At 40.8% G+C, this 27,429-nt stretch overlaps 1 protein-coding gene across 1 annotated transcript in view; it reads left to right on the top strand.

Annotated features, from left to right (window-relative positions):
- Positions 1–367: 367 nt before the first annotated feature.
- LOC136747601 (transmembrane protein 263-B) overlaps positions 368–27,429 on the top strand; it is a 64,245-nt gene continuing 37,183 nt past the window's right edge. The window contains exons 1-2 of the mRNA XM_066700552.1: positions 368–543; positions 1,436–1,535. Of these exons, the coding sequence (XP_066556649.1) occupies positions 538–543; positions 1,436–1,535 (106 nt within the window). The 5' untranslated portion in view covers positions 368–537. The remainder of the gene's footprint in view (positions 544–1,435; positions 1,536–27,429) is intronic.

Genomic DNA, 27,429 nt, shown 5'->3' with positions numbered 1-27,429 from the left:
GTTTGTGTGGGCTTTCAATAATAGCTCAAGATCAGTTTATGAAGTAAGAGATTGTAATAGGGTTGCGTTGGGTTTGTGCTCAGATATGTTGTTAAAGTTTGAGCCAGTGCACATTTGGATTTATTTGATGAGGATCATAATTTTAAATGGAATTAGTGTTAACATGACATTTAGTTTATTAAAGTGACACATTAACTAGTTGCTGTGAATTGTGAAAAGGGTGTATTTTCTTCTCGTAAAGCAAAATACATATCGGAGTTATTTTTGTTGAATCTGTGTTTCTCCTGCGACACCGGGGAGGCGGCCCCTGGCGGCCCCTGGCGGCCGACACACGAAACGGCAACACTAAGCAGATTCAACATAAACATTCACACGTCATTTCCGGCCACATTTACGCAGAAAACACACCGCAGCTGCTCAATGGTGTAAACATTCAAACACACCAGTTAACAGCATCACTGACCGGCGCTTCAGGTGCAGCTGGTTGCTCTTCGGGCGGCGCGTCGACAGAGACAGACGGCGCTGACTGTGGCGGCCATGAAGGTGAGCGGGGCGGGAGTCGCGCTGCGGGGCGGACGGGCTCGTTGCTGCCGAGCGGGTCGACACTCAGGCCGCGCAGCGCCGCGCAGCAGCCGGCTCTCTCTCGGGGAGGCATTATTGGTTTCCGCAAAGTATGAATTCAATCTGATCCGACGGCCAATACCAGAGAAATGTCGTCGTGCATTGGCCTGCGCATCACTGATTTGACCTGAGAGAGCGGGCTGTTGTGCTGGATGGCAGTTCATACTTGGTGTAATGTGTGTAACTGCTCATCTAATCTGCTGCATAGTGCGCTTGATTGCGGATCCATGGACAGTGCATCTGCTTTTACAGTGTATTAAGTGCTAAATACACACACGATGTGTTTCATAATGCCAATAACAATCAATACATTCATGCTTTTATAATAATTCATTTTCATGTTTGCTCAAGGCAGTTCACATTGTTAACAAGTTACACTCTCTCTCACACACACACATATGACCAATATATAGATGCATAGATATAACTTGGATGATATATTTTAACAAAATTGTATTGTAACACCTACCAAAAATACATACAAGCAAGTAAAATACAGTACAACAAATGAGGTGTAGCGACATGCAGAAATACATGCAAAATCTTGTTCTCAAAGTTCTCATTTTGGATGCATTTATATTTGAAAAAGTTTTCTAGACCTTTCTACAGATACAGTTCATCTTTTGTGCAGAAGATTAATTTAGCTTTACAGACCCATTTGTTTAAAACTACAGACCAGCCTAAAGAAAAGTGAGACCATTTTGGTTTTAGTAGCAAATTAAAACAAAGGAACTCGAGCATACTGTAGCCATAATCAACCTAAGATCTGCACACATGCAAGGAGCAGCTGTTTAACTCTAGTGTGCTTGTGAAGGGACCCAGCACCGAGTCTGAGGCCGTGGAGGAGGCGAGCCCGTCAGACAACACGAGCAACGAGGAGCTGCCCCCATACCTGAGAGAAGACCCCCCCGAAGGTAAAACCCGGCCTTTTATTTTCTCTATTTGGCTGGGATGACTACAGATCTAAGCAGAAATGCAACATTGGCAGCTCAGAACAATGCTGAGCCAGCAGTCTTCCTCAGTATCACCCCGAGGACCGCAGGGTGAGAAACATCTCCCTCCAATCAGCAAGCAGTGCATCAGAGAATGAATCGACTGGACCGGTGTGACGACGCCTGCAAGCATGCCATTTAAAGGGTCCGACTCCAGTCAGATTGTCTAGCATTTAAATAGAAATAAACGTGGGTAACTGGACCCCCTGTGGAAACACTGCATGAATAGGAGGTGCGAACAGTACTTTTCTATTCAGGTCTGTATGGCTGGATTCACAGACCTGGATTAGCACTAGTCTAGGAGTGCTCTACATGAACTAACACTGGCAGTCCATGATTAGTGTGTGTCTGTGAAATCAGCCCATCGTCTCCTTTACCCCTTTTGCACTGGCACATCCGACTCGACCCAGAACCAGGCTGGCGTGGTGCGGCACAACTCTGGCCCGAATTTTCGGCTCTGCTCCTGACCCAGCACAGTGGAAACACACCCGACCCGCGCCAGGCCAGCTCGGCTCGGTTCTGACTTGGTTCCTGGTCGGGTCAGGTGTGCCCGTGGAAAAGGGGCATGTGTGAAAAGTACCATTTTAAAATATGCCTGAGTTTGGGGAGGCTTTAGGACATCTTTAGAACAGTGTTTCTTATGCCTGGATCCAAAACTCGGGTGTCTGATCACACAGAGCAGGATTCGCACTACCCAGAATCACATCGGGTCGTCCATGACTAGTGCGACTCTGGGTCTATGAATCCAGGCCCACAACTCCCAAGAGCAGAACCAAACTCCCAGAGCCTGGTCTCTCTATATAGGCTGGTAGGCCAGGTGCGCTATTAAGGGATGGTGTTTAATTGCCAGTCATTTCACTTCCTCAGTCATACCAACTTCCCCTGGGGCATCCCCTCCCGTTGAGTCTCAGTAATGGAGAGTTTATTCCTGACCCAGTGTGATGTGAAAATGTAATCCGCCTCTGTTATTTCACAAACTCATTTAATACGTATATTAACTACATATACTCTGCCCTTCTGCTTTTTACTTCATCCAAGCAGTTAACCACTTAATTTATTTGAATTGCTCCCAAAGTTCAAGGTATTAGGTGTTTGATGCTTCAGAGCGGGGCTGTTGGACTCCGCAGTCTCTGCTGGGTTTTGTTCCAGCCCGGCTCTTGGCTTCTTAATTGGTCTAATTAAACAATTAACAGCATTCATTTAACACTTCTCTCCAGACTTTGAAATGTTCTGTGGGTTCGATGTTTTGAGTCGTCATCAAATTGTAAAGGTATGAAATAAAATGAAAATACAATATGTATGTTTTAGATGAGCCCCCCTGAGTAAATAATGACATTCATTAAGTTATTGGGATCTCCTGTTGGAACAAAAATCAGCAGACATTGCGGTCCCCCAGGACTGGAGTCTGACACCCCTGCTGTAGAGAGACCTGCAGGTTTTCCAGGTCTCCAGAAACAGGGATGGTATAGATTTAGATATAGTTATTAGATAATTTAGAATTAGAGGCACTTTTCCAACATGATGCAAGTATGGCCTGTTCATTTCAAAGCACTGGCTGTTTTGAAGGCAGTGAATCTCTCTGTCACACCCACACACACACATATAATTCCTACAAAAAATGATGGTAAGCCAGTTAATTTTTTATCTTCTCTGTGAGCAGTTTAGTTTCAAAGACAGTCAGTAGCCGAAGCACTGAGGGCAGTGACCTCCTCTCTTCCACCATTGTGTAATTCCCAATGCCACAATCGTAACAACATTCACAACCAGAATTAATTATTGTCTCAATCAGGCTTATTAATCTTTGCATTTCAGAGCTCAGAATATACTTTGAACTCGGGTTACAGTACCCGGAGACCCCCTTGAACCTGGAGGGGAGTTTTAAATGCATCCAGATAATCGTGTAATCAGAGTAATTAAGTAGTCTGGGAGTAATTAAGAGATGGGCTGGGAGGAGATCCGGTGGACACTACCTCCTTCTGGCAATGGAGTTTGAAATCCCGTCTTACAGGGGAAACGCTTGGCTAATTTTACCGAACGTCCAGTCTCTGTCTGGGATTGTGTTGCTTCAGCCCTTAGAAGGTTGTTGTAAATGTGTAATTTAAGAACATAAGAACATCAGAAAGTGTCCAGTCGAGAGGAGGCCATTCGCCCCATCGTGCTCGTTTGGTGTCCATTAATAACTAAGTGATCAAGGATCCTATCCAGTCTGTTTTTGAATGTATCCAAATTGTCTCTTCAGCCACATCGCTGGGGAGTTTGTTCAGATTGTGACGCCTCTCTGTGTGAAGAAGTGTCTCCTGTTTTCTGTCTTGAATGCCTTGAAGCCCAATTTCCATCTGTGTCCCGGGTGCGTGTGTCCCTGCTGATCTGGAGAAGCTCCTCTGGTTTGATGTGGTCGATGCCTTTCATGATTTTGAAGACTTATAGAAGACTGAAGAATTATATTTGAAAAACTGAATAAATGGTTTATTTTGAACTAGGCCTTGCACTGAGGGCCAGTCAGAGAGAGAGACACTTCCTTCTTTAGTTTAGTTTATTTGTTTGTCTTTAAAAAAATAAAGCACATCCATATGATGACTCAATCTCGTTATACAATAATAAGACAATTTTCCTAATGTCATTTCTGTAGTGATGCATTTTCAGTATTTTATTTAACACCTGTAGAGCAGCATCTCTGACATTATAAGCAATTCATTTAATACATTCAGGCACCGACATCTGTGATTATTTCTGACGTTGGAAACCTATTTATTCATATTTTCTCAGACTGATTCCTCCATGAGTCTGTGCCATGTGAGGACACCAGAGGATATGCAGTAATCTCCTGCCTCCTCTAGGGGGCGTCATTGTCAAACTATTATCAACTATTATTCTATTCATTTTTTTACGACTGTATATGACTATAGTTACTCTGTTCTAAATCAAGTTGAAGATGAAAATGTGTAATTACTACAATGGTACGTTATAACTCCATTCAGACCCGGGTGTATCCAAAATCATTTTCTATCATTTATCTCTTTTAAAGACTTTCATTTCATTTCAAATTGAAGAATGGCTTCACGACATTTATCCACGTGGTGGCTGTGTGTCTTTTGATGGAGGCCTGGGCCTTGTGAAAAGACCAATTGTCTGTCCGCCAGTTGCATTTCACAGCATATGACTTCCAATATGCACTGGTATTTTTAATCCTCTCGTACTTAAGATGCAAAAACCTTTAATCGAGTCGTTGTAGAACACGGCAATGTGTTTAAAAACCAAACAATAACTGAAAATGCTGCCTTAAAATGTTGTAATAGTCTTATTTTACTTGAAAAGCATGTGAATTTATGTGAAATTATGATATGCATACATAAAATAATACTGTGCCTTTTATTGGAGATGCAGCTTTTGCTTTTTCTTTCTCTTGTTATTTGTAGTTTATTGATTTCTCACCACTAGGTGGCATTGAAAAAGCACCAATAGTGTAAATTCAGTTTTCTTAATTATTAGTGCTTTACAGAACAGAAACCACACGCATATCTGTGACTTTCAGGACCCGAGAGGTGATATGAAGACAAATGTATTGTGGGACGAAAATGGTATTGTTGTTATGGTGTTCATATTGCCACTTAAACCCAAACCGTAGCAGCACAGAATGGTGGCAGGAGAAGAAATGTTTCGGTATATTGTTGGAGTCGGCCACATCTGTCCCTGTATGATTACAGGAATATGTGATCATATTATTCACCCTGTACCGATCCTGATATAGCTGCTTTAGCCCATATACTCGCATGCAATATATTACAACAAGTAAAGGGACAGCGGTCTAATGGCAGAAGACCACACTTCACAATGTGTTTAGAGGGTGCGGGCTCCCCTTGGCCTTCATGTCTGCTGCGATCATCTTGACGGATTGCCAGAGGACTGCTATGCCAGTTCCCCTTCGGCACAGTTTCCAGCTGGACCGGCTGTAATCTCTCCCCGATTCTCCTTTCAAGTTTCTCCCAGAAGTGTTGAGTGATACTCAGCATAGAGATATCTGCAGCTTCTTGAGTCATAAGGACATAAGACAGTGTCCAATCGAGAGGAGCACATTCGCCCCATCGTGCTCGTTTGGTGTCCATTAATAAGTGATTTAAGGATCCCATCCAGTCTGTTTTTGAATGTTCCCAAATTGTCTCTTCAGCCACATCGCTGAACAGATTGTGTTTGTTCAGATTGTGATTGTGTGAGGAAGCGTCTTCTGTTTTCCGACTTGAATGCATAAAGACTTGTTTCATTGCGCGGTTTTCGGACAGGGTGTGTGATTGTGTTCGTGGGAGGTCGAGTCCTTGTCATTCGTTCCGTCTGTAGTGGTGGGACACTGTTGTGCATATTTTAACAATCCTTACTGGTAGTCATCACACACACTCAAAAGCCTAACGGTTACAATGCGTTAGCGGAGACAGGTGTGGCGCAGCACTTTTGGTTATATAGTGTATTGTGTTGGTAAGGTAATGTATTGTGACTCAAATGTATTTGTACAGTATATTGTATCTGGGGAGTAAATGTAGAGCTGTGACATTTATTCATGAATGGCTGGACTGTCCTTTTCCATCAAATAAGGACATCGTGTTCATGTCACTTTTTTCCCTTCGGCCTTCTTCCCAGCTTTCATTTAAAGTACACCGTATTAAACAACAAATGATGACAAATGGCCGTATTTTTCTTACTATTTATAAATGAGTCATAATCATTAACGTCTGCACTGTCATTATGCAGAAATAAACCCAGCTCTGTCAAAGCACAGGAAAAATCCACAAAACAAACAAAACAAAACAAAAAAACACTAAATCTTGCAATCTCTGCTGTTGTACAGAAATAAAATACTGTCTGTCCCTAAATTTAGAGTGACAATGTTTGAGAGCTGTAAATGCAGTTAATTTATTCTTAAAATGCTCTTTAGTTTTAAAAATTACTTCCTTGGGGAACGAGGGATAATTTTATCTCACTCACTGAAGGAGATGAGTTTGTAGTTTTCTCTCCCTGGTGTAAAACAAATACTTGTCAATATGTTTTGAATACTTAAAAGGGAATGTGAAAATAATCCAAAAGCACACTCGCTTTGAAGACGCAAGTTATTTTTATGCCTTTCTTTTTAAAACTACATTTGGACACTACAAAGAAACTAGGCTATGGTAATTGAGTAAAATAGAACAATATATAATTTGGGCCGGGAACTGGCTGTTATTAGTTCTGCAACTTTACAGTATTCAGAAGCACAAATGGATTTATTAATGCTCAGATTATTTAACAGCATATAAAGACTCGCTTGATTACAGATAATGCTGCTGAGTTTTACACTCCGCACTCTTACCAGGGCTACAATAGTACTAGTTTGAAAGAAAGACGAATTGAGTTTGATTTTTCAAAATAAATATAAGATACAATATCAGCGGTTTTCCCTTTAACATTCTGCACATTTCTGCTTTGTGTGCTATATTACAGGTTTCAGTTATTTAAACATTTTAATTACAGGAGAAAACAGATGATATCTCAACAGATGAACAATCTAATATTCAGACAAACAATGGGCACATGAGGGCTCAGCCTTCATGTAATTAACTGGGATGAACCGAGGACTCGGCTGTGATGGGTTGTCACAGGAGTGACGGGCGATGCTTTGCCACACACCTCAATCCTCGCTTCGGGGGTCAGAGAGACGCCAGGGTGTCAGAAGGTCCTGGCCGAACTGTAATTCCTGCGCGCGCCACGCTTTTAACTCGCTGACACAAACCACAGCTGGGGTCCGCCGTTTGCTCGGTCTCGTTTTGTGCGTTTTCTTTGTTTTGGTAAAAGGTGACAGTGTTAGGAAATTGCATGGATAAAATAAAAAGCCTACAGTGAAGCCTTTTTTAATCACCTAGAGTTTGTGCAGACACTTCTTTTCCTATGGTGATATACATCGACTTGGTTGGTTATTTTGTCTTGCTAACATTTACTCTAGATACCCGAGTACAAAGACATGATGGTTTCTTGGTGCCACCTCAGCCTCACGTGTCCAGGTTGAAAATCGGTAATTGCAGCACTTTCATATTAAATTCAATCTGGCCAAAAGTAAAGGATGGGACGTCAGTCAAGGGTTCCAGTATTGAATCTTACATCGATTCTGAGGATGTTTCCAGGATCCATTTAATAGTTTTATGTTCATTCATTTCCAATTCCCCTTTGTTTCCTAAACATAAAGAGAATCCTTTGAAAAGACAATTCACTTCAGAGGCTACTGTGCGAGCTGTCTATGTTTTGTGCTGTTGGTATGTTCCTTGGCTTCACAATGGGTGTCTGTCGTCAGCCAAACCACACTCAGACGAGGAGACAGGTGGGTGGTTTCAGGCAGGCGCACCATTGATAGCCCTGAAAACCTTCTTCCTGGGGAGTTGCAGGGACACACGATTGATCCAGGCTGTCATCTGCACAGTGTGAGGCTCTGTGCTGTTTTCTGCTTCTTTTTTTCCTTCGCCCTGTTATCAGCAGGGCCCTGCAAATATCGAAGCAGTTTTGCTAGTCAAGGGTAACTGTTCTGCTTCACAGCTTCCCTTGTCCTCTTCCCCTTCCTCCTTTTGTCAAGGTCCCCGCGGCACAATTAGTGTATGATTCTAACGGACTTTACCACATTACAAATTAATTAGACTGGTTTTCTCCGGACGCCGCTTGGCCAACTTCCCCGGCCAGAGGTTATCTCCCTCCCCAGCTTCAGTGGAGATAAGGAGCAGAGTAACGGTGAGCGGTATCGATTGCGCGCGAGTCGATGGCGTTCTTAATTGACAGTTACCTTTTTTCGCACTTTGATGAGCGTGGTCCGGCCTCCCGCGGGGGCAAGAGCAGTAAATCTGGCGCTCGGAGGTGGCAGGCCTTTGTGGGTTACCAGGCAGTGAGGAGGAGACGCACACCAGGCAGGTTATCATTACGAGAGAGAAACGAGAGCTGTGGCTCGGAAATCTGTGGGGAAAGGGTGTGCATTAATTCACACGGGGCATCTCGATTTCGCCTCGGTGGAACTACGGACGCCCCAATAGCAGACACTGGACTGGGTGGGGGGGTTATTTCTTGATGTGTATTTACCTTTCCAAGTCCTTGCACGTTATAGTTTTCTAATCGCACGTCCGCTGATTAAAAAGGAATCTGAGTTTGTCAAAAGCCCTTACCCACAGAAAGTTTGCCGTAATGCTATTGATTGCAATTCCGAAACCTTTTATACAGCACATTTCACAGAGATGAATTCAAATTGACCCTTTCATGTTTTCAGCTTGTATGCCGAGGCGACTGCAATATAAGCTTAAGAGCCAAGCATAATTCTTTGTTGATAGGCTGCTGAGTAGAAATGATTTTCTGCTTTAGTCACTCCTCATTTACTTGGTTGTAAAGAGGATTAAAGGTATAAGAAGCCGTACAAATCTGCTTTATCTGGACCTTAGGTTATTAAAATAGAAAATGCTCTGTACTGCATTCAACTCTGTTTTCATATACAGGAAAACCATCGCAGAGAGTGCAGTATGCTGTAGTGATTCGCCAAGGTTTTTTTTATTGTATTTCGAGACATTCTCTTTAGACATGGTGGGAGTTTCTGTGAGAAAAATAGCATCAGGAGGACTGATTGTATTGAAGTGTCCATTGCAAAATACAAGCCTGGTCCTCCGTGACTGGTTTTAAGGGTTGGGTTTCTTATTTAAGGCTCGCTGATGGATTGATGCCCTGATTTAGACCCCAGTTGGAACCATTATGTGAATAAATAATTAAGTCATGTAATTAACTCTTTTGGCATCGTGATGTCTGGGTAAGACTTTACGTTTTGGCTTAAAACATGCAGATTTCACGATTTTTTTTATTTGCTCTTGAATGAAGATTTATAATGCGAGTAAAATTCACTCCCAGTTTCATAGGAAAGCGCTTTAGAATACTAGTAATGCATTTTAATATTTAATAAAGATCAATCCGATGATCTAAATGTTGAACATAAAATACTAATCTCATTACCGCTCTCAGGATTAAAATGACAAATTATTGTACAAAACAGACTGAATGGCATTTCATAGGGCCTTATAACTTTCAGAAGTAGTTCTCAAGGGTGTTACAGAGAATCTAAGGTGTTACAAGTTATTAATATCAGAAATTAGGTTTTATTGACTTTCTCTCTCCTCTTTGCTTATAGATACACAAAATGTTCAATCATCTTGACAGATCCAGTTCACATCAGTGAAAAAGTTTGATGTTGTGTGTAACTGTGATGGATGGATTGTCAGCACAGAGTCCACAGAGGAGATGCATTTATACCTCACAGCTGAGTCGTGTATCTTGATGCGTTTGATTATCAGTTTCTCTTTTTAAAATGATTTTTTCCGCTCCTCTGTTGCCGGCGTTCATTTTCCTTGTACGCACGTCTGTTCTCTCTTATCTGAAATCGTATTATTAAATAAATCTGTCCAGCGTTTGCAGTGATTTGGATACCACGGTGACAAATTAGTTGCGATATTCCAGGATATTCAGTGGCAATATATTAGTTTGTCAAGGGTATACAAATTCCAGGAAGGTAAAATATGCTGCCAGTGAAAAACAAAACAAAAACCCTTCCTAGACCATTTATTTATGATGTATGTGATTTGTTTGTGATTTACCTTTGAAAAACCACCATTGGCCACTGAACCAAAGGTGTCGCCGAGTGATTTGAGTGATTCCTGATTCTGGCCCTTGCTCTGTCTGCGACTCGCTGTGCGTAACCCTATGAAAGTGAGTTTACCTCCTCTTGCCAGATGTAATATGTAATAATATAGTATGTAACTCTACACCAGTAGTGGTTAATGGCTTTAGACACTGCAAGATGCTTTGGAACGATGTGTGCGCTGAATATTATAATGATGATCTGTATGTCTAGTAGTAGTATGATAGTAGTAGTAGTTGTACTTGGTGTTTTATTAGTAGTAGGCCTAGTATATCAGGTAGAGACGAGACATTTTACATTTCTTTTTAAGTTTCAATTTCAGCTCGTTTACTGAACTCGTTTTTTGAAAAACTTCAGAAAAGGACAGAGAATAGTCCTGATTAGGTGAGATTATCTGCCTGAATGGCTACAACCATCCCAGATCATGTGCTTAGTGGTGGTTTACTGGGACCAGTTACTTTAGCCCGACATGGTCAGAAAGCCATGGTTCATCATCGGACACATGGCTGCTGATCCTGAGATTAGACAATCCTGTCCTGGCTGTAGGTGACAGGTGGCCGAGCTACAGGCAGCTTTCGCCGGCCTGGCCTACTGTCATGGCACAGCCTGCTTGACTACCTCAGCCAACAGCCACACCAACCATCATTTGAACAAGCCTGGTGTGGATTTTGTTTTTAACCCAGGCTATGTCGGCCAGAACTGAACCCACAGCAGTGAGGTCTCCATCTCCGACAGCGATTTATGTAGAGCTTCACAGGAGATCAGGCTGCAGTCAGGGTAACCGACAGAGCCTAGTGTAGGGATGACTTCTGCTAGGTTTTGGGGTGAATCTTCCTATCAATCATGTTTCCCCTTTTGGTTGAATGCTTGGAGATCACCAGAACTCACTGTTTACAGCGAGAAAGCACAGCGGACAGAGCTGTCGTGCTCAGCCACCCGGCATAACTTGCTGTAGAAACAAAATGCTGGAGGCGTAGGGCAGCGAAACGTTGTTTTTGTGTTTTTTTTTTTTTTTTTTTTTTTTTTTTTTTTAAGTCAACAAATATGGGATGATGTGTACAACTCTGCCCTCCATGATGGATTTTTGAAGGGCGTTACAATAGATCAGCCATTAGCCTCCCTCTGTCATATGTATTCAAACAGGAGTGTGTTTTACCACCTATCAGTGTATGCAATCATAGAAGAAAACATGTGAGTAAATGCTGTTTTTTTTTTAAAAAAGCAAGAGGTAGCCGATATCGCGCATGGATCAGATAGATGTGCATCAATCTTAGGGCTCTGTTGTAGTGTGAAGTTGGACTGGGGTTCACAGCAAACTGAAAGGAAATACATTCAAAAAACAACAACTGTCTGATTGTATTGAAACGCAGACTAAGCAAGGGAATATGACATGTTTGTAGGGGCTCTGACATTTATGTGAAGGGTTAAAGTGGCATTTATTCCAAAACTGATTAATCTGGCAGACTCCTAAAGTCCATAACCCCCCATCCGTCGCTGCCAGTCGTGAACATTAAGTCTTTTCTTTCCCGGAACAAAGGACATTTGACATCACTGGGGAAGGTCTTCTGAAATCAGCCAACATTGTAGTGAACACAAAAGCATCCTATAGCAAAAGCAAATTGGGTACGTGGTATATTTTTTCTCTAATATGATTTTCCTGCGGTTTTCATACTGTACCTGCCACCTGCTACAGCACGATGGATGTCAGCTGGTAAGTGATGCGGTGGCACACATTCACTCGTTCAGCTTGGGTATTAAGTTTGTTAATCCTTTTCATTATCCAGGGCAGTTTGTTCCTTATCTGTTTTTTACCAGAAGCATCTGGGATCTGAAAGCAGTTTGTTTTTTAATTACTTCAACACAAATGGGCCATTTTCGATTGTTTGGGTCTCTGGCACCCGGACAGACGTTCGCGTGTCTTCTCTGATATAAAGGAGGGCACGGCTGAGCCCTCGAACCAGGACGTGGTTTGCAGTGTTTATTGAGCACAGAAGCCTTGCTACTCCAGGAGGACATCATTGAACACGAGCTCATTTGTACTGCAATCATCAGAATGCTTTTTTAGGCTCCTCACTGTTAGATCTTTTACTCGCATATAATTTATTACATTTACACATTTGTGATCTTGGTACCTGTGTAGGTGTCTCTTCCTTGAATATTCACCTATATCTTTTCATTCCCATTGATATCATGAACTTTAATTCTTTGCTGCCTGAAGTAGACCTCAAGATTAGTGATGCTTCAGTGTGTAACACACAATTATAATGCAGTGTTGTAAGGAAGGAGTGATTAGGCAAAGTAAATAACATTGACCTTAACCACTCAAAATGTTTAGCATGACGGCAGAGCACACGGAGAGGGAGGCTTTTCCCTCGGCTGGCGGTTTTTATGTGTTGTTAATTCTAGAATATTCATTAAGGGCTTGTTTCTTCAACATCTGCAAACAGTGTCTGTGATGGGTGTGTGCGTGGCCTTTTTCTTAGCAATTTCTGTAGCCATTTTACCGTTTATATCTCAGCATGCATACTGGTGGCTGTATTTCCTAATATACAGACACAGATCTGCATACCGATTTGATTAGCTCTGAAACAAGTGCAGTGGGCACACCTTTAAGAAAATGAAACTGAAAAAACCTGAACATTTTGTGACAGTGCATTTTTTATAGATAAGAAGATAAGTTGAACATGCACAGAGAGTATCGCATTTGATGTCATTTATTTCAGCTGGTTCATTTGTCACATTTATTTTCTGTTCAGTGTCTTGGCCCGCCATGTATTACTGAACAAAGGACAATAAAAGAGTAAGGACACTCAAAGCTGCAGCAGAAGCTATTCCATGCTGAATGCATGCATTGGGCAGACATTCAGAAGTGTACAATAATCCTCCGAGACGCGGTCAGGGTACGTAGAAATATTACACTAGCATTAAAAAGAAATGCGCAGAGACTGCATTAGTTCGGCAAATGCTTGCCGCAACTATCCGATAAAAAAAGAGAATGATTGCAGGACATAAAATGTAATGTTATGAAAAATTCACTAACCCATTAACCACCTCCACCTTGCAGTGCAGTGCAGTTTTTTTATTTTAGAAACCCCATGACTGTGTCTGAGTGTTGACTTTAAGAATAGGAGACATAAGGTTAGGATGTTTTTTTCTTTTTTCTCCCCCTCTGGAATCCAGGATGGAAAAGTGCAGATCTTATAATAGTCTAACTGACTTGGACCAGAAAAATAAATAAAGGGAATGAATGAAAGCAATAACTATTTCCCTTGGCTGATGGTCCGGTGAGAACGTGGCTAATGTTGCAGCAGTGCTTTCTCTGTAAACGTGGGCTTTGTAATGTTTATTTCTAACCTTTCCTCCCTTGGATGACTGAGCAGGCAATAAATACTGCTTGTCACAGAAGTACACAAGTTGTGCGTAAAAAAAGACAAAAAAATAGTTGAAGCGTCATAGTATCGATGTAAAACTAATGGATCGCATCGATTCCAAACAAGCTGTGATTTGTTTTAAAATGTGCCAGGTGTCAGACTCCAGTCCTGGAGGGCCGGGGTGTGCTCCGGGGTGCGTTCTACCCCAGCTGCTTAATTGGTCCAATTAATTGATGAACTGGAAGAATTTGACACCTCTCTCCAGACTTCGAAATGTTCTGTGGAGACAATATTTTGGATAATCGAAACTAAAAAGTCTTGGCTAAGCCCACCTGAGGAAATAATGACATTAATTGATTAATTGGGAGCTCCTGTTGGGACACAAATCCAGCAGACCCCCCAGGGTTATCTGACACCCCTGACTTAGAAGATAAAGGTCTTAGTCAGATTATCCCAGTAGACCAGCCTGCAGCCTGGTGGCTCTCAATACAACCAGAGTACCTGGTAATATAAGTATATAATCTTATAAACAAAGGAGTAAGTGGTATTATGGGCAAATTATATTCCAACAATCCTATAACACTTGAAATAATTTTAATTGAATGTTGCAGTGCTGTGTTAGAGACTCCCAACTCTACAAGCACACTACTATGTGAATTGCCTTTATCCCTCGTTCCGCCCTGAACATTTACTGTAACCTTTTTTTAATTAAAGATTTCACTGAAGATAACCGTTTTATCATTCAGTGAAAGCCCTCCGTACAAGACTGGAAACACACGCTCATCTGTTCGCTTCTTGAAAAGGAATGAAGCGCTAGAGGTGTAAATATGTATTATTATACATCTGTCAGGTTTTTTGCCACCTTTTTTTAAATGAGAGCAAGAAGTGGGAATGAATGGAGGGTCGGTGGAGTATGAAAGAGAAGATGGCCCCCAAACCCTTTTGCCTTTCTCAACAGTGCACCTAATATGCCTCAATAATGTGGCAGGCTTTGAAGATTTCTCCATGAAAAATGCTTTTTAACTGTGCAGTGCAGTTTAGAAACTGACAAAAGCTTTTATTAATGGTGAAAACAATAATTTGCTGTTTTCATACTGAATAAAGATGTCTATTTCAGCTTGAGGCTTTACAACACCTGCATTAACAATTTACGGATTGTGATCTTTTTTCTCCTTCCCTAATAAGACCCAAAATGATATGCTTTGACCAGCAGTGCTAAATATATATCTACTACACATTTTATGTGGATTGTCATTCAGTAATTGTTATGTGAATACAAAAATTCAAAATGGTGCCACTTCCTAATGTTTTACCACACATTTCAGAAAATTAGCTATCAAGATTAATTAATTCATGCAGAATGGTCATAATTGTCCTTGTTAATGAAGTAAATCCTCAACCGTCTTTGTAACTTCATTAATTGATTTCTAAAGCTGTGTCTGGCAACAGATTCCATAAAAAGACTCTCATTGGTTAACACGAGGTCATTATTAATTTACTTGGATTGATTTCTTTGCCTTTAGATAATATTTTGTCAGACGTGCTATGCAGTGAAATGAGTCATTCTGAAGGCTATTGCAGACTCTGTTCATGACAAATTTAAAAGGTATAACAAAGTTTCATCATTTAATCATTAATATTTGTCCAGTGAGGTCTGGTAATTTCACAGAAATGTCTCCTCAGGGAGTCCAGCGAAGCCCAGTTCACATTGACTCATCAAGACCAGCTGTCCGAGGTTTTCCCACTGTTCGGCTTATGCTGCTGATGGAGTTCACTAACAAAATTATTACCATTCATTGATTCTATGAACTTTGTGTGTATATACATGTTAGTTATGTATTAGATACAGACGGGTGACAAATTAATGGAAAAACCTGAATAAATGAATGGAGGAACATAACGAATGCAGACACCTCCAAACAGGTGTACTGCATGATACAATTAATCAATTAACATCCTATCAGGCTCTGTGGCATGTATACAAATGCTGAGCAGGCCCAGCTGACCTCGATTTTGGATTAAGATTAAGAGGAAAGGTTCTCGGTGACTTTGAATGAGGCGTCATTATTGGGGCATGAATGGCAGGAGCTCCAGTCACACAGACGCTCAACTGGCTCGTGTTCTGGACAAGTGGGCGAGTGCATGTGTGGGACACCAAGAGAACAGGACAGGCCTGACTGCTGGACCCCTACAGTGAGGGGGTCCGGAGGCTCTGTTATACTGTGGGGGGCATTTTCCTGGCATGGTTTGGGTCCACTAGTCCCTTTAGAGGGAAGGGTCACTGCAAATCATTACAAGGTTATTCTGAGTGATCACCTTTATCCTTTATATTTATATTTCTCTCCTGATGGGAGTGTCTCTTCCAGGATGACAATGCCCTCATCCACAGGGCACGAGAGTCACTGAATGGGGTGACAATGATGTGAATCATATGCTATGGTCTTCGCAGTCACCAGATTTCAACCCAATTGAACACCTATGAGAGATTGTGGACCGACGTGTCAGACAGCGCTCCACCATCATCAAAACCCCAAATGAGGGAATATCTTGTGGAAGAATGGTGTTCATCCCTCCAGTAGAGTCCAGAGACTTGTAGAATCTGTGTCAAGAACATTGAAGCTGTTCTGGGGCTCGTGGTGCCCAACACCTTACTGAGGGTTTTTCCTTTAATTTGTCACCCGTCTGTATGTATCAATGTATCTATAAAATATAATCTATATATAATCTTATTGTTATATTACATTTTTTTTTATCCATAGTGAATTTTCTCCACCACAATATATACTGAGAGATACACAGCAATTTTCTTCTGAGAGAGTCAAAGTATATGTTTATGCATTCAGGACATGGTTTGGTTGGAGTGCTAGTGTGGACATATTTTGCTCCAGGGTGAATGCATTGTGCTCTTATAAAATATATTTATTTTCTGAAAATCAGTAATTTTCCAAAAGATTGGATAATAATTTCTCCCCCCAAATTGCACTGCCCAGTTGTTATTCTTTTCCCTGTAGCCAACTCACCTGACTGGAAGAGCTGAAATGGACAGACATCCTCGGACAAATGCGCGTTGCCAAGCAGAGGTTTTTTTAATGTTTATTGTATGCTGTGTACCGTGAACAGCAGCCGAACTGGAAGACAACTTGAAGCCTGACTCATAATATCCCAGTCAGCCACTCCATGTTGACCAGTGTATTATGTGGATGTAAACTGGCAATGTTTAGCTATCTATCTCTATATATATCTTTCTGTTCTCACCATTTTATGTTCCTTCTTTTGAGACTTGCTGTCAGGCCAGTTCATCATTGTACACTGTAGTCCTGAAAGCACACAACGGGACTGGCATTACTGCACCCTGCATGCAACAAAACAACACTTAATATGTGTAGAGACTTTTCTATTCTATACATTTCTGGCTATTCGGAAGAATTATATTTCCATTTACTTTTGTTCCACGTGCAGTCCATAGCCCATTCATTCTTTCTTATTTATTTACACTGACAAAATATAATTTCAGTATTTTAAATGCAATGTGACAAGCTTCTGAAGCCTATAAATATATTAAACCGGTTCATGCTCAGTAAATAAAGGGGGAATGCTTGGGATTCTTATGAAAAAGTACAAACATTACATTTTCAACATTGTTTTGCATTAGGTGTCTGACGTTTGTCTGTGAGTGGTCCAGCGCCATAGCCTGGCGATGCTGGGTTTGGAAATAAAGGGGCAGCCAGGCATTGGATAGAACCAGGTGCTTTGAAAATCAATTTATCACAGATCAGTATGTTGCGAGCTAAACAGAAACACAACGACTTCTGTGTTAGACACTTCCAACAAATAAAAAGATTTATACATGAAACATTGGACACCGTGTTCATAAATATCTTATTTGGCATACAGATTCCTATTAAATATATATCTTCATGAATACCACATCAAAAAACTGGAATTTGCTTAAGAAACCTCGTGTACCGTGCTAGATGAAGGGGGGGGAGTGAAACCGATTGAATTCAGGAGAGGGACGTGTCATCAGGTGGGGGTTTTGAAATCTGAAAGAAATAAGTTAATGAGGCAGAAAGCTTGTTGTTTATTATGGATCTCGAGCGGATTTTAGTGTTCATACCCAATTACTGTCTATTCTGAGAGCTGTAACTCCCCCCAAATGGATAAATAAATAATGGGGGGGAAGAAAAAAAAAAACAGATTTGAATAACTTTTTTTTTTCTTCTTCTTCCACTGCTGGTGTTTGGAAAGGAGTGACAATCTATCTCTATCCGTTTTCCGCAAGAACAAAGACAGATCGGCTTGGAGCCTCCGTGCCATCTGGATAAATTGGTAAATTATGACAGTTCATTAATTCTGCTTTCCTCTGCTACATTTTTTGCTGTGGGGGCAAGCAGTGCAGGAGCATGACAACCATGAGAGTCAATACCGAAAAATGTCATCTCAGGATTTTATTTTATTTTTAAAAGGAGGAGGGTACTGTATGTGATTGTGGGGGAATAGAAAATGAATTATTAAAAGTCAGAAGCTTCCAGCAAGGCTAAATTATCTAGAGATTAAAGTCTCAGGTGAGGTGTGTGGCAGGAAGCATCAGAGATTTAATTAATCCATCAGAAAATGGAAGGGGTGTGTAAGAAATGAAGCAAAAATTTAAACGGAGAGATCATCCGAGACAAGATGTTAGTTAGCGGTGGGAAATGCAGGGTTTGTTACACAGGCTTAATGAGTGACTACAGAGGGGTGATGGCAAGTCGGGGTTTTAATTGATTCTCTTTTCATGCCAATGAATCCGTGATCAGATTTGTAGGATCCGCTCCGTGCCGAGAAACGGATAGTGTGTTTTTTGGCGGCAGATAGCTGTAAATTCATACGTCAGTATAGACGGAACACACATTATTAATTTACAGCGACACACTGGGATCTTTGATAGGCGCACCGGCTGTGGAAGAAGGGTTTTTAAAATGTATTTGTTTACTCTCCGGTGCTGGACTCGGGGCCCTCACATCGTTATTTTGTAAAACTGGGAAAATAAATAATGGTTGGAAAGACTGGCAATTTTCTTTACGCGTTTGTGGGTCGATCTGAAAGGAAAATGTTCAAAGGTTTTTCTCTCCATTCTCTTCACTATATCTAAATGTTCTCCTGCTGGATATATACAATTAGACTTGTGCAGCTACTTTAGGGACCTCTGATCTGGTGTGAAAACAAATATCTTTCTGTTGACATTTTAGTTACAAATATGTTATAAATGTCTTCTACTAGATGAAGATTCACTTGTCGTAGAATATAACCAGAGCTGCCATGACACGTATGACCCAAGTCAAGAAAACAGGCAGCCCTATCTTACAAACACACAAAGAGATGAGAGCATATACAAGTGCTTTATTTCATGCAATATAAAGACTGGTCTGTAATCATCTGGTCTGTATTGACCCAATTCTGGTATTTGCATAATTGTATATATTTTGTTACATTTATTTGCCACATATTAAGTTGTGACTGGTGTTTCTGCCCCATGACATCAGTAGTTAATGAATCAACCTGCCTGGTGGGCTGTTCCTCTCAATAAATGAAGAGCGGCACACATCTTCACTAAGCCGAGCACTTCTGAAGCTGATGCGGATTCAACAGTACACTTCTGTCTGAGACTGTGCTGCCGTGGCATCATTTACAGCTGGCAGAATGGTGCTATCACATTAATAAAATAAACAAGAGTGCTCTACATAAGACAACAAATACTTTATTTAAAGGGTCTCCCTTCTTACTCAAAGCACAGTGCATTACATGGCTTTATTGATCGGTGTCCCAGAACCCTTGAGATTCGTGTTCATGCCAGAGCCAGAGGTGTAAACCGAAAGCCGGGGCTTCAAATGTCTTTCGTTTCCAGAGCAGGTCTTTGCATTCGGGCATCCCTTCTTTAATATGGCATATACGAGCCATTAAAGCCAGAATTAGGCTGCTAATGCATACATTGTGTATAATATGTCTGTTAGAATTTAACCTCGTGAGTCACTTTCTTTTGATGTATGTCTCCTATTGCTTTCATCACGAATACAGTGAAGCCACGAACATAAAACATACGCTGGCGCTGTATATTCATATAAACTCATCTGTTGTTTTATTTTATCCCCGGGTTTGTCAGATGCGTAAAGCTGCAATGTGTGACAGTTTATAATTGGCCTGACCTCTTAACTACTCATTTAAATCACAATGCCGCTTGTCTTGCAGATTTTTTTTTAAGAAAACGAATGCTGTGCGCAGAATTATGAGCCCAGTTAAGGTTTCCATGGCAACCGTGCAAAATGCCCATCCTCACAGCTGAGAAACTCAGTGCAGTGTCCATTTATTTTATTTATTTATTTCTTTGTTTTCAGCATCCATTCAACACCTTCCACTCCTGCCGCCTCGGATTCCCCTCATTTACCTATAAATAGAAGCCCAAGTTTTTCTAAGCCGACTGCCTTCTCTCCCCGAGGCGAGTGAAAAAGGCTGCCAGTCTTTTTAATTGAGCCTCCAGCAACTTTTGGTTCACCTGTTCTTTTAAGAAGACCTTAAATGATTTTGGCTAGTGTACCTCCGATAGCTGCTGAAGTTCTCTGTATTCATCTGCTTGAAGTGTCTAAGCATATACTCTTCTTAACTCGAATGTCCTAAACATTTAAATGATGGACTTTCTCCTCCACAAAATCTATATCTACATGGAAAATTGCTGGAATCTGCTAGTAGAAAAAAAGATCAAAGTGTGTATTAAACTACCATGACTTCAAAAGAATTCTGCCTTCTGCTGTGTGATAAGACGTGTAGAAAAGAGGCAAACTGGAATAACTTCTCATGTATGTTTCTGTACTATTGTGTTGTTTTCATGTACAAAAATACTCCGGTGCACAAGGTCTTATTTGCCATACAACGTAGTATTTATATCTGTATGACAGAAGCTAATTAGCCGAAATAGTCAGTAGCAGCTTACTAACAGACACATTATAGATAAAGCATCACTTTAGCCAAGTTGTTCATATTGCATTTTCTGTTTATGACAATCGCCACAGCTCATATGGTCAAATGCAAGATGAATAGAAAATAGTGTGACCAACTGTAAACTTTACAATTATAATGTAAAATGTTGATAAACCTGCTAAAAAATGTCTGCTGGACTTAATTAACATACACTCACCTAAAGGATTATTAGGAACACCATACTAATACTGTGTTTGACCCCCTTTCACCTTCAGAACTGCCTTAATTCTACGTGGCATTGATTCAACAAGGTGCTGAAAGCATTATTTAGAAATGTTGGCCCATATTGATAGGATAGCATCTTGCAGTTGATGGAGATTTGTGGGATGCACATCCAGGGCACGAAGCTCCCGTTCCACCACATCCCAAAGATGCTCTATTGGGTTGAGATCTGGTGACTGTGGGGGCCAGTTTAGTACAGTGAACTCATTGTCATGTTCAAGAAACCAATTTGAAATGATTCGACCTTTGTGACATGGTGCATTATCCTGCTGGAAGTAGCCATCAGAGGATGGGTACATGGTGGTCATAAAGGGATGGACATGGTCAGAAACAATGCTCAGGTAGGCCGTGGCATTTAAACGATACCCAATTGGCACTAAGGGGCCTAAAGTGTGCCAAGAAAACATCCCCCACACCATTACACCACCACCACCAGCCTGCACAGTGGTAACAAGGCATGATGGATCCATGTTCTCATTCTGTTTACGCCAAATTCTGACTCGGTGGGGTCTTCTGCTGTTGTAGCCCATCCGCCTCAAGGTTGTACGTGTTGTGGCTTCACAAATGCTTTGCTGCATACCTCGGTTGTAACGAGTGGTTATTTCAGTCAAAGTTGCTCTTCTATCAGCTTGAATCAGTCGGCCCATTCTCCTCTGACCTCTAGCATCAACCAGGCATTTTCGCCCACAGGACTGCCGCATACTGGATGTTTTTCCCTTTTCACACCATTCTTTGTAAACCCTAGAAATGGTTGTGCGTGAAAATCCCAGTAACTGAACAGATTGTGAAATACTCAGACCGGCCCGTCTGGCACCAACAACCATGCCACGTTCAAAATTGCTTAAATCACCTTTCTTTCCCATTCAGACATTCAGTTTGGAGTTCAGGAGATTGTCTTGACCAGGACCACACCCCTAAATGCATTGAAGCAACTGCCATGTGATTGGTTGATTAGAAAATTGCATTAATGAGAAATTGAACAGGTGTTCCTAATAATCCTTTAGGTGAGTGTATTATATCCAAAGTATAATACAATACATATCACGTATCGTACAACACAGATATGGTAAACCTAGTCTCATTATAGTTCTAGTGATCTGATTGGTCATTTTCCAGAGGTCCTTTACATTTATTCCATTTGTTTGTTAAAACCTGCTGTCTTTACTACACTTCCAAAAGAAGTGTACGTTATTAATTTAGATTTACGTTTGATGAGATATGGTTATGATATCTCGAGTGGTAGGTCCTACTGCATAATACTGTTCCGCTGTCTGTAAACTTTACACTGTGATTAACATGAAGGCTAACAAAAAGAAAACCACACAGAAGGTTTCCGTCCGAGGAATCATTCAACAGATGAAAATGAGAAGACGTCTAAAACAAGAATAAATGTTTAATGATGGTATTATATAAGTCATATGAAACCTTCAACTCAAACAGTAGTCAAGCAATAAAAGTGTTATTGCAGAAGTTACAGGGCAAGTGAGCTCAAAGCCGCAGTAAAAAATTAACTTTCTAATGATGCACTAATTAGCAGTTGTGGCCTAGCAGGGCCACTGACAATTGATTTGCAATATGCCATTTTGCTAATGAGAGTAATGAATACAGGTCTGCTGGTTCTGCCATTACTCAGCCTCCCCTGCAGTTAATACAATAATTGAGCTGTAAAGTGTGCAACAAAGACCTGCCCAAAAATGAAAAGCGACCCATTTAAGAGAGGAGTTTGTGGGGAATGTCGAGGGATACGACGCACAATTTTTGGCGATTCACAAAAAATAGCTAGACATCCAAGCTGTTCAAAATGCATAGCCTAATTTCTTTGTGGCTCTCCGATAAATGTTTTGTACACGATCCTTGATGTTCATGAAAGAGTGAGGAACTCAAAATGTCCTTTTGATTGTTTGTTTTATTAAAAATAAAAGTAGGCTATGGTCCCCAGTTGGCTGGTGGAGAATCACAGCACCCTGTGTTGGCATGTTGAAGTGTGTGTGCGCGAGTTTCCGTGCCCATGTTTGGCTAAATTCGAATCTCTCTCCTGGCATAATTGAGTGGGTTTATAATTTCTGCAGATTTAATTTCATGGCTGTGTGAGCTATGAATGTGTTTGCATGCCTGTTGCGCGGTGCGGTCCATTTCGTTTCAGCATCGTGTCCTTCCTGGATGTCAATGAAACGAGCATGAATAGTTCCTGGTTAATAGAGATGCTCTTTATACGGGATGGGTAACACGCACGATTAACAGCCACATCGTCCGTTTCCGTCCTGTTTTTCACCAGTGTGGGCATGATCTACATTAATGGCATATTTGTTTTTTAAATATGCTGCCACTTTATGGATAGGCTGACTTTCAGTTTCCACTCTCTCTCTTCCTATAGATTTACTGAGCAGATTCAAAAGCAAAGGATTACATTTTAAGCAGTCTGTTCTTATAACAATGACTGACAGATCTAGTTTATTACTAGGGCAGGCTGACCTTTCATATCTGTGGCATCTCCGGTTAAGGTTGTTTTCCCTCACTCGTTCGCACACGAGATGCTCTAAAGTTTTCATTTAAGAGCTTCAACTGTAGTGTATGGCTTTAATACATTTGAACAGAAGTTTTAATGAAATCTCTTTGGATTGACACACCCACACACATGTTGGTGTGTGTATACGAGTAGAAAAAGAATACCACACACCACTGTAGAATTGTGATATTCATGAAAAACAGTATATGTATTATGTAGTCGTAACTTCTATTCCTTCCTTTGCACAATAAATAATCTTCACCAGCAGCGTCAGTGAAGTGATTAATAGTCAAGTAAATTAAGTAAGTCTGGATTGGAGTCGGGCAATGGATTCGAAAGGGAATTCCCAGCCTCCCTCCCGAGCAGAATGTGACTGCAGTACTCCTTCTCGCTGCCGGTGAATAGAGAGTCAATTTGAAATGTTAGGAAGCTTCCATACCACTGAAATCAAAGAAAAGACAGGGAAATGTTCTTGAAAGACTATAAACTCTCTCTATTTTAATTAATTCATTACATTTACTTTGGTACTTGTATCTGCTTTTTAAGAATCACTATCATAACGTTGCCCAGATCTGTCCTGTAAATAATGTGTCGAATATTCAAGCAAATATTATAATCGATAACGGATAAGAAGATATCTGTGAGCTTACTTACACCAAGCTATATGCATCTCGGATAAGCCCCACTACTCACATGCTTATGGCTTCTTATTCCTTTCACATTTTCACTCAGACAGGATCAAAGCGTTGTGCCATGGAAGACTTGGGCTATTTTTAATACAAACCTGGAAAGCAATGAATATTTTGTGGATTTTCAATATACCAAAAGATGAATATATATATATATATATATATATATATATATATATATATATATATATATATATCCACACACACACACTAAAGCAGTACTTCAGTGATTAAATGAGTAGGCCTATACGTGGCATCAATAATGACCTTATTTTAATTATGTCTAATCAGAGACTTATGAATCTGAATTATGGAACAACTGTGCTCTAAGCCCTGTAATTAGGCCTACAACATAAACGTCTACACTTCGGCAGATTAAACTGTTAGGAACCACTTAAATCTATACTTAATGTTATTAGGTTCCAGGGAGCCCAACAGGATATTTGTTCTGTGGTAATGCAGTAATTATATGTAATGCAGTCATCGACTTAATCTTTGATAGCACTGCTGTCACTAGCGCCCAGCGTGCCCGTTCCCCTACAGGTTTTGTACTTTTTGAAGGATTAATACCTTTTTTTTTTTTTTTTTATTCCCTGACGTTGTTCAATGTAACTCCTTTATCATTCCTCAAGCCAGTCACTCATCCTGGCTCAATATCGAGACTACACGGATGTCAAAGCAAAAACGGCACCAAAAGAGATCCGGACGCTTCCGTGCGGGAGAGGTGAAATGCCACGGACAATATTGAGAGAGAGGAAAATCAATACAGCTGACAGCATAGCAATATCTACATCATGGTTTAACTCAATGGATGGCTCGGCTGGTGGAGTTTATATTGTATGGGGCTGAGTAATATGACTCTCCCTGTTAAGTGAAGCCCCCAAAATATAAAGGATAAGATTTAAAAAAACGAAACACACATAAAACACATATTTCTGTTGATGTGTGGTTCAGGGTTTCTCTTGAGTGTTTGTGGGAGAACTCGCAAAACTTGACCATAAATAGCTATTAGCGGCAGATGTATTCATTATTTTTATACACAGATTGCATCCATACACGTTTCAGTAATTGCCCTTTGTCCCCGTCCCTCTTTTGGATGTCTTAGCAGCTTGAGTGGTTTATTATTGTGGTGGGGGAAAAAACGCATTCATGTTCTAGAAGGGAAAACAAGGCATGATCCTTTTAATGCGCAGTCTTAAAGCTTCATTGCCTTGCCCTTTGTTCCAATATTGTTGTGCTTACCAAGAGATTCAACTTCAAAATACGGTGTCAGCTTTGATGACGGATTTCCCATGTTCCTTGGCGCCTCATAAAGGATTACCCCGAGACTGTTGGGAAGCTCGGTGCGGAAGCCGGTCATTCTCTGGGCTCCGTTGTTAAGCGTTCCCAGACAAGAGAGATGCTCTTTTCAAGAGGTCGACCAAATGTAGGGTCTGGCAGATGCACAGTGAAACGTGACTAGTAATTTAAGAAACACCAGTCCACTGGTTTGCAGTTTAACCTTAGTTTAATGCTGAACATTATCTGTGTCTTGCTTTCTGATGGTTGACAGCCCCTCACAGATTGTGATACGTCTTTTTTTTTTAACAATTTTTTATCACAAATGTTGGATAGATAAAGGGCTCACATATCTCTTTATATTTCTGTGATGGTAGGATGCCAAAATTAAGCTTTCACATCGGCCACATAGATTAGAGGACTGTGGGATTGAGATGAACAACAGCTTTAGTATTTTTTTTCATGTCAGCCTCACTAGTAGCCATCTGAATTAATAGAAATGTCCACTATAAGCTTCTTACAAAGGCAACGTTTTCATGACCTGAGAAGACCCGTGAGTGAGCAAGATTTTGAACGGGTCTTTGAACTGCTACTGTCTCCAGCCTTTGTATACATTACAGATGTATAGATGTACACAGTGTGTTCTTTCCTACATTTAAAATGTTATGTGATTGTTGATGGAAATGCATTATTTTAACTCTCCTCTTGGAAATCCAATTTGAAAGCAATTTGAAAGGAGTGGACAACAACACGGACTGTGGCTGTTTTCAATCAGCAAATGAGAAAGGAAGAATAGGAATGAATTTTGGCAGCTTTTAAGGTTCAGGCTTGTGTCACGTTTCCTGCTGGAGGCGGGATCCCTGTACACTCATTAGTAAGAAACTGTATAATGTCATGAACCTCCTCAGGATATTTTATCGCTGGCAAAACACCATGTTGTGTTAACTTTGCCATTAATTATCATTGCTGTAGCTTTCAGAGACAAACATCCATGTATGAAGAAACTGAAAGTCAGATAAAGCACATATCTGTACCTACATCTACATGTGTGTGTGTTTGTGTATTCTCGTGGGCATTGACACTGTATATCTTATGTGTCCTACAATTTGCTAAGGTTACTAATGTCATATTATGGTTAGCAATTAATTATTCATTATTTCTTGTGGGGTTATTTTAGTATTATGACTGTCTGTACATATTTCGGTGCCCGGTTGTACCTGGATTAGAACTAACGAGTTTAGCAGAGCCTTGACCGCACTATAAGTTTGATCGATCGTGACCTCACTGTACAGATACAAGTAATCATGAAGGCCCTGCTGCCATGTGTTCTGAGGGAGGCTTACCGTTGCTAACACACTGTGTTATGACAATGTTGTGTTTCATTTTGATTCTGGCAAGTACGACATAATAGAACTGCTGCAGAAACCTCAAAATACACTGCCTATACAATATTAATGAAAGCTGGAGTGTATGGACTCTGGAGTCGAACAAAACATTTTTGTTTGCAGCATCATCTTGTTGTGATGTCTCGGATGTTGAATTTCGGCCGTGTGGTTATTGTGTTCACTGGGATGTGAAACCTGTTGGTGTGTTGATTTATTTATTTTCTCATCTATGTATTTTCTACTCATACCGGGATGAATACCAGAATGCAGTCTGAGGCAATGCAAATGCAACAGCTAACTTCTGCAACCTGTTCAGCACAAAACAGCAGTGTAGCTTTAAACGTATAGCTTATAGACTGACCTGCCAAGCCATCGCCACAGAAGTGTGGAGACACTACAGAAACAGTGTATAAAACACTTTTTCATTCGATTTTTTTGTTTTTCTTCTATAACCAGCAAGGCCATAAGGCAGACATGGATGAATTGTCCTTCTGGGCTCTTCGGTGCATGTTATGCTTTTTTGATTCTCCAGATGAAGCAGGTGGCTCCCACAGCAAGTGGGAGGAAGTATCAGTCACAAGCCATCATGTGTGGGGTTCTGACTTGGCATTTTTCACCGTGTCTTAAGTCAGCTAAGCAGCACGGCGGCGGATGATGTCACAGTCGTCCGCCAGGCCCGA

Source organism: Amia ocellicauda, chromosome 4 (genome assembly GCF_036373705.1).
Source record: "Amia ocellicauda isolate fAmiCal2 chromosome 4, fAmiCal2.hap1, whole genome shotgun sequence".
In the NCBI taxonomy this organism is placed as follows: Eukaryota; Metazoa; Chordata; class Actinopteri; order Amiiformes; family Amiidae; genus Amia; species Amia ocellicauda.
Note: the sequence above shows the minus strand (reverse complement) of the source record. Positions and strands in the feature narration are given on the sequence as shown.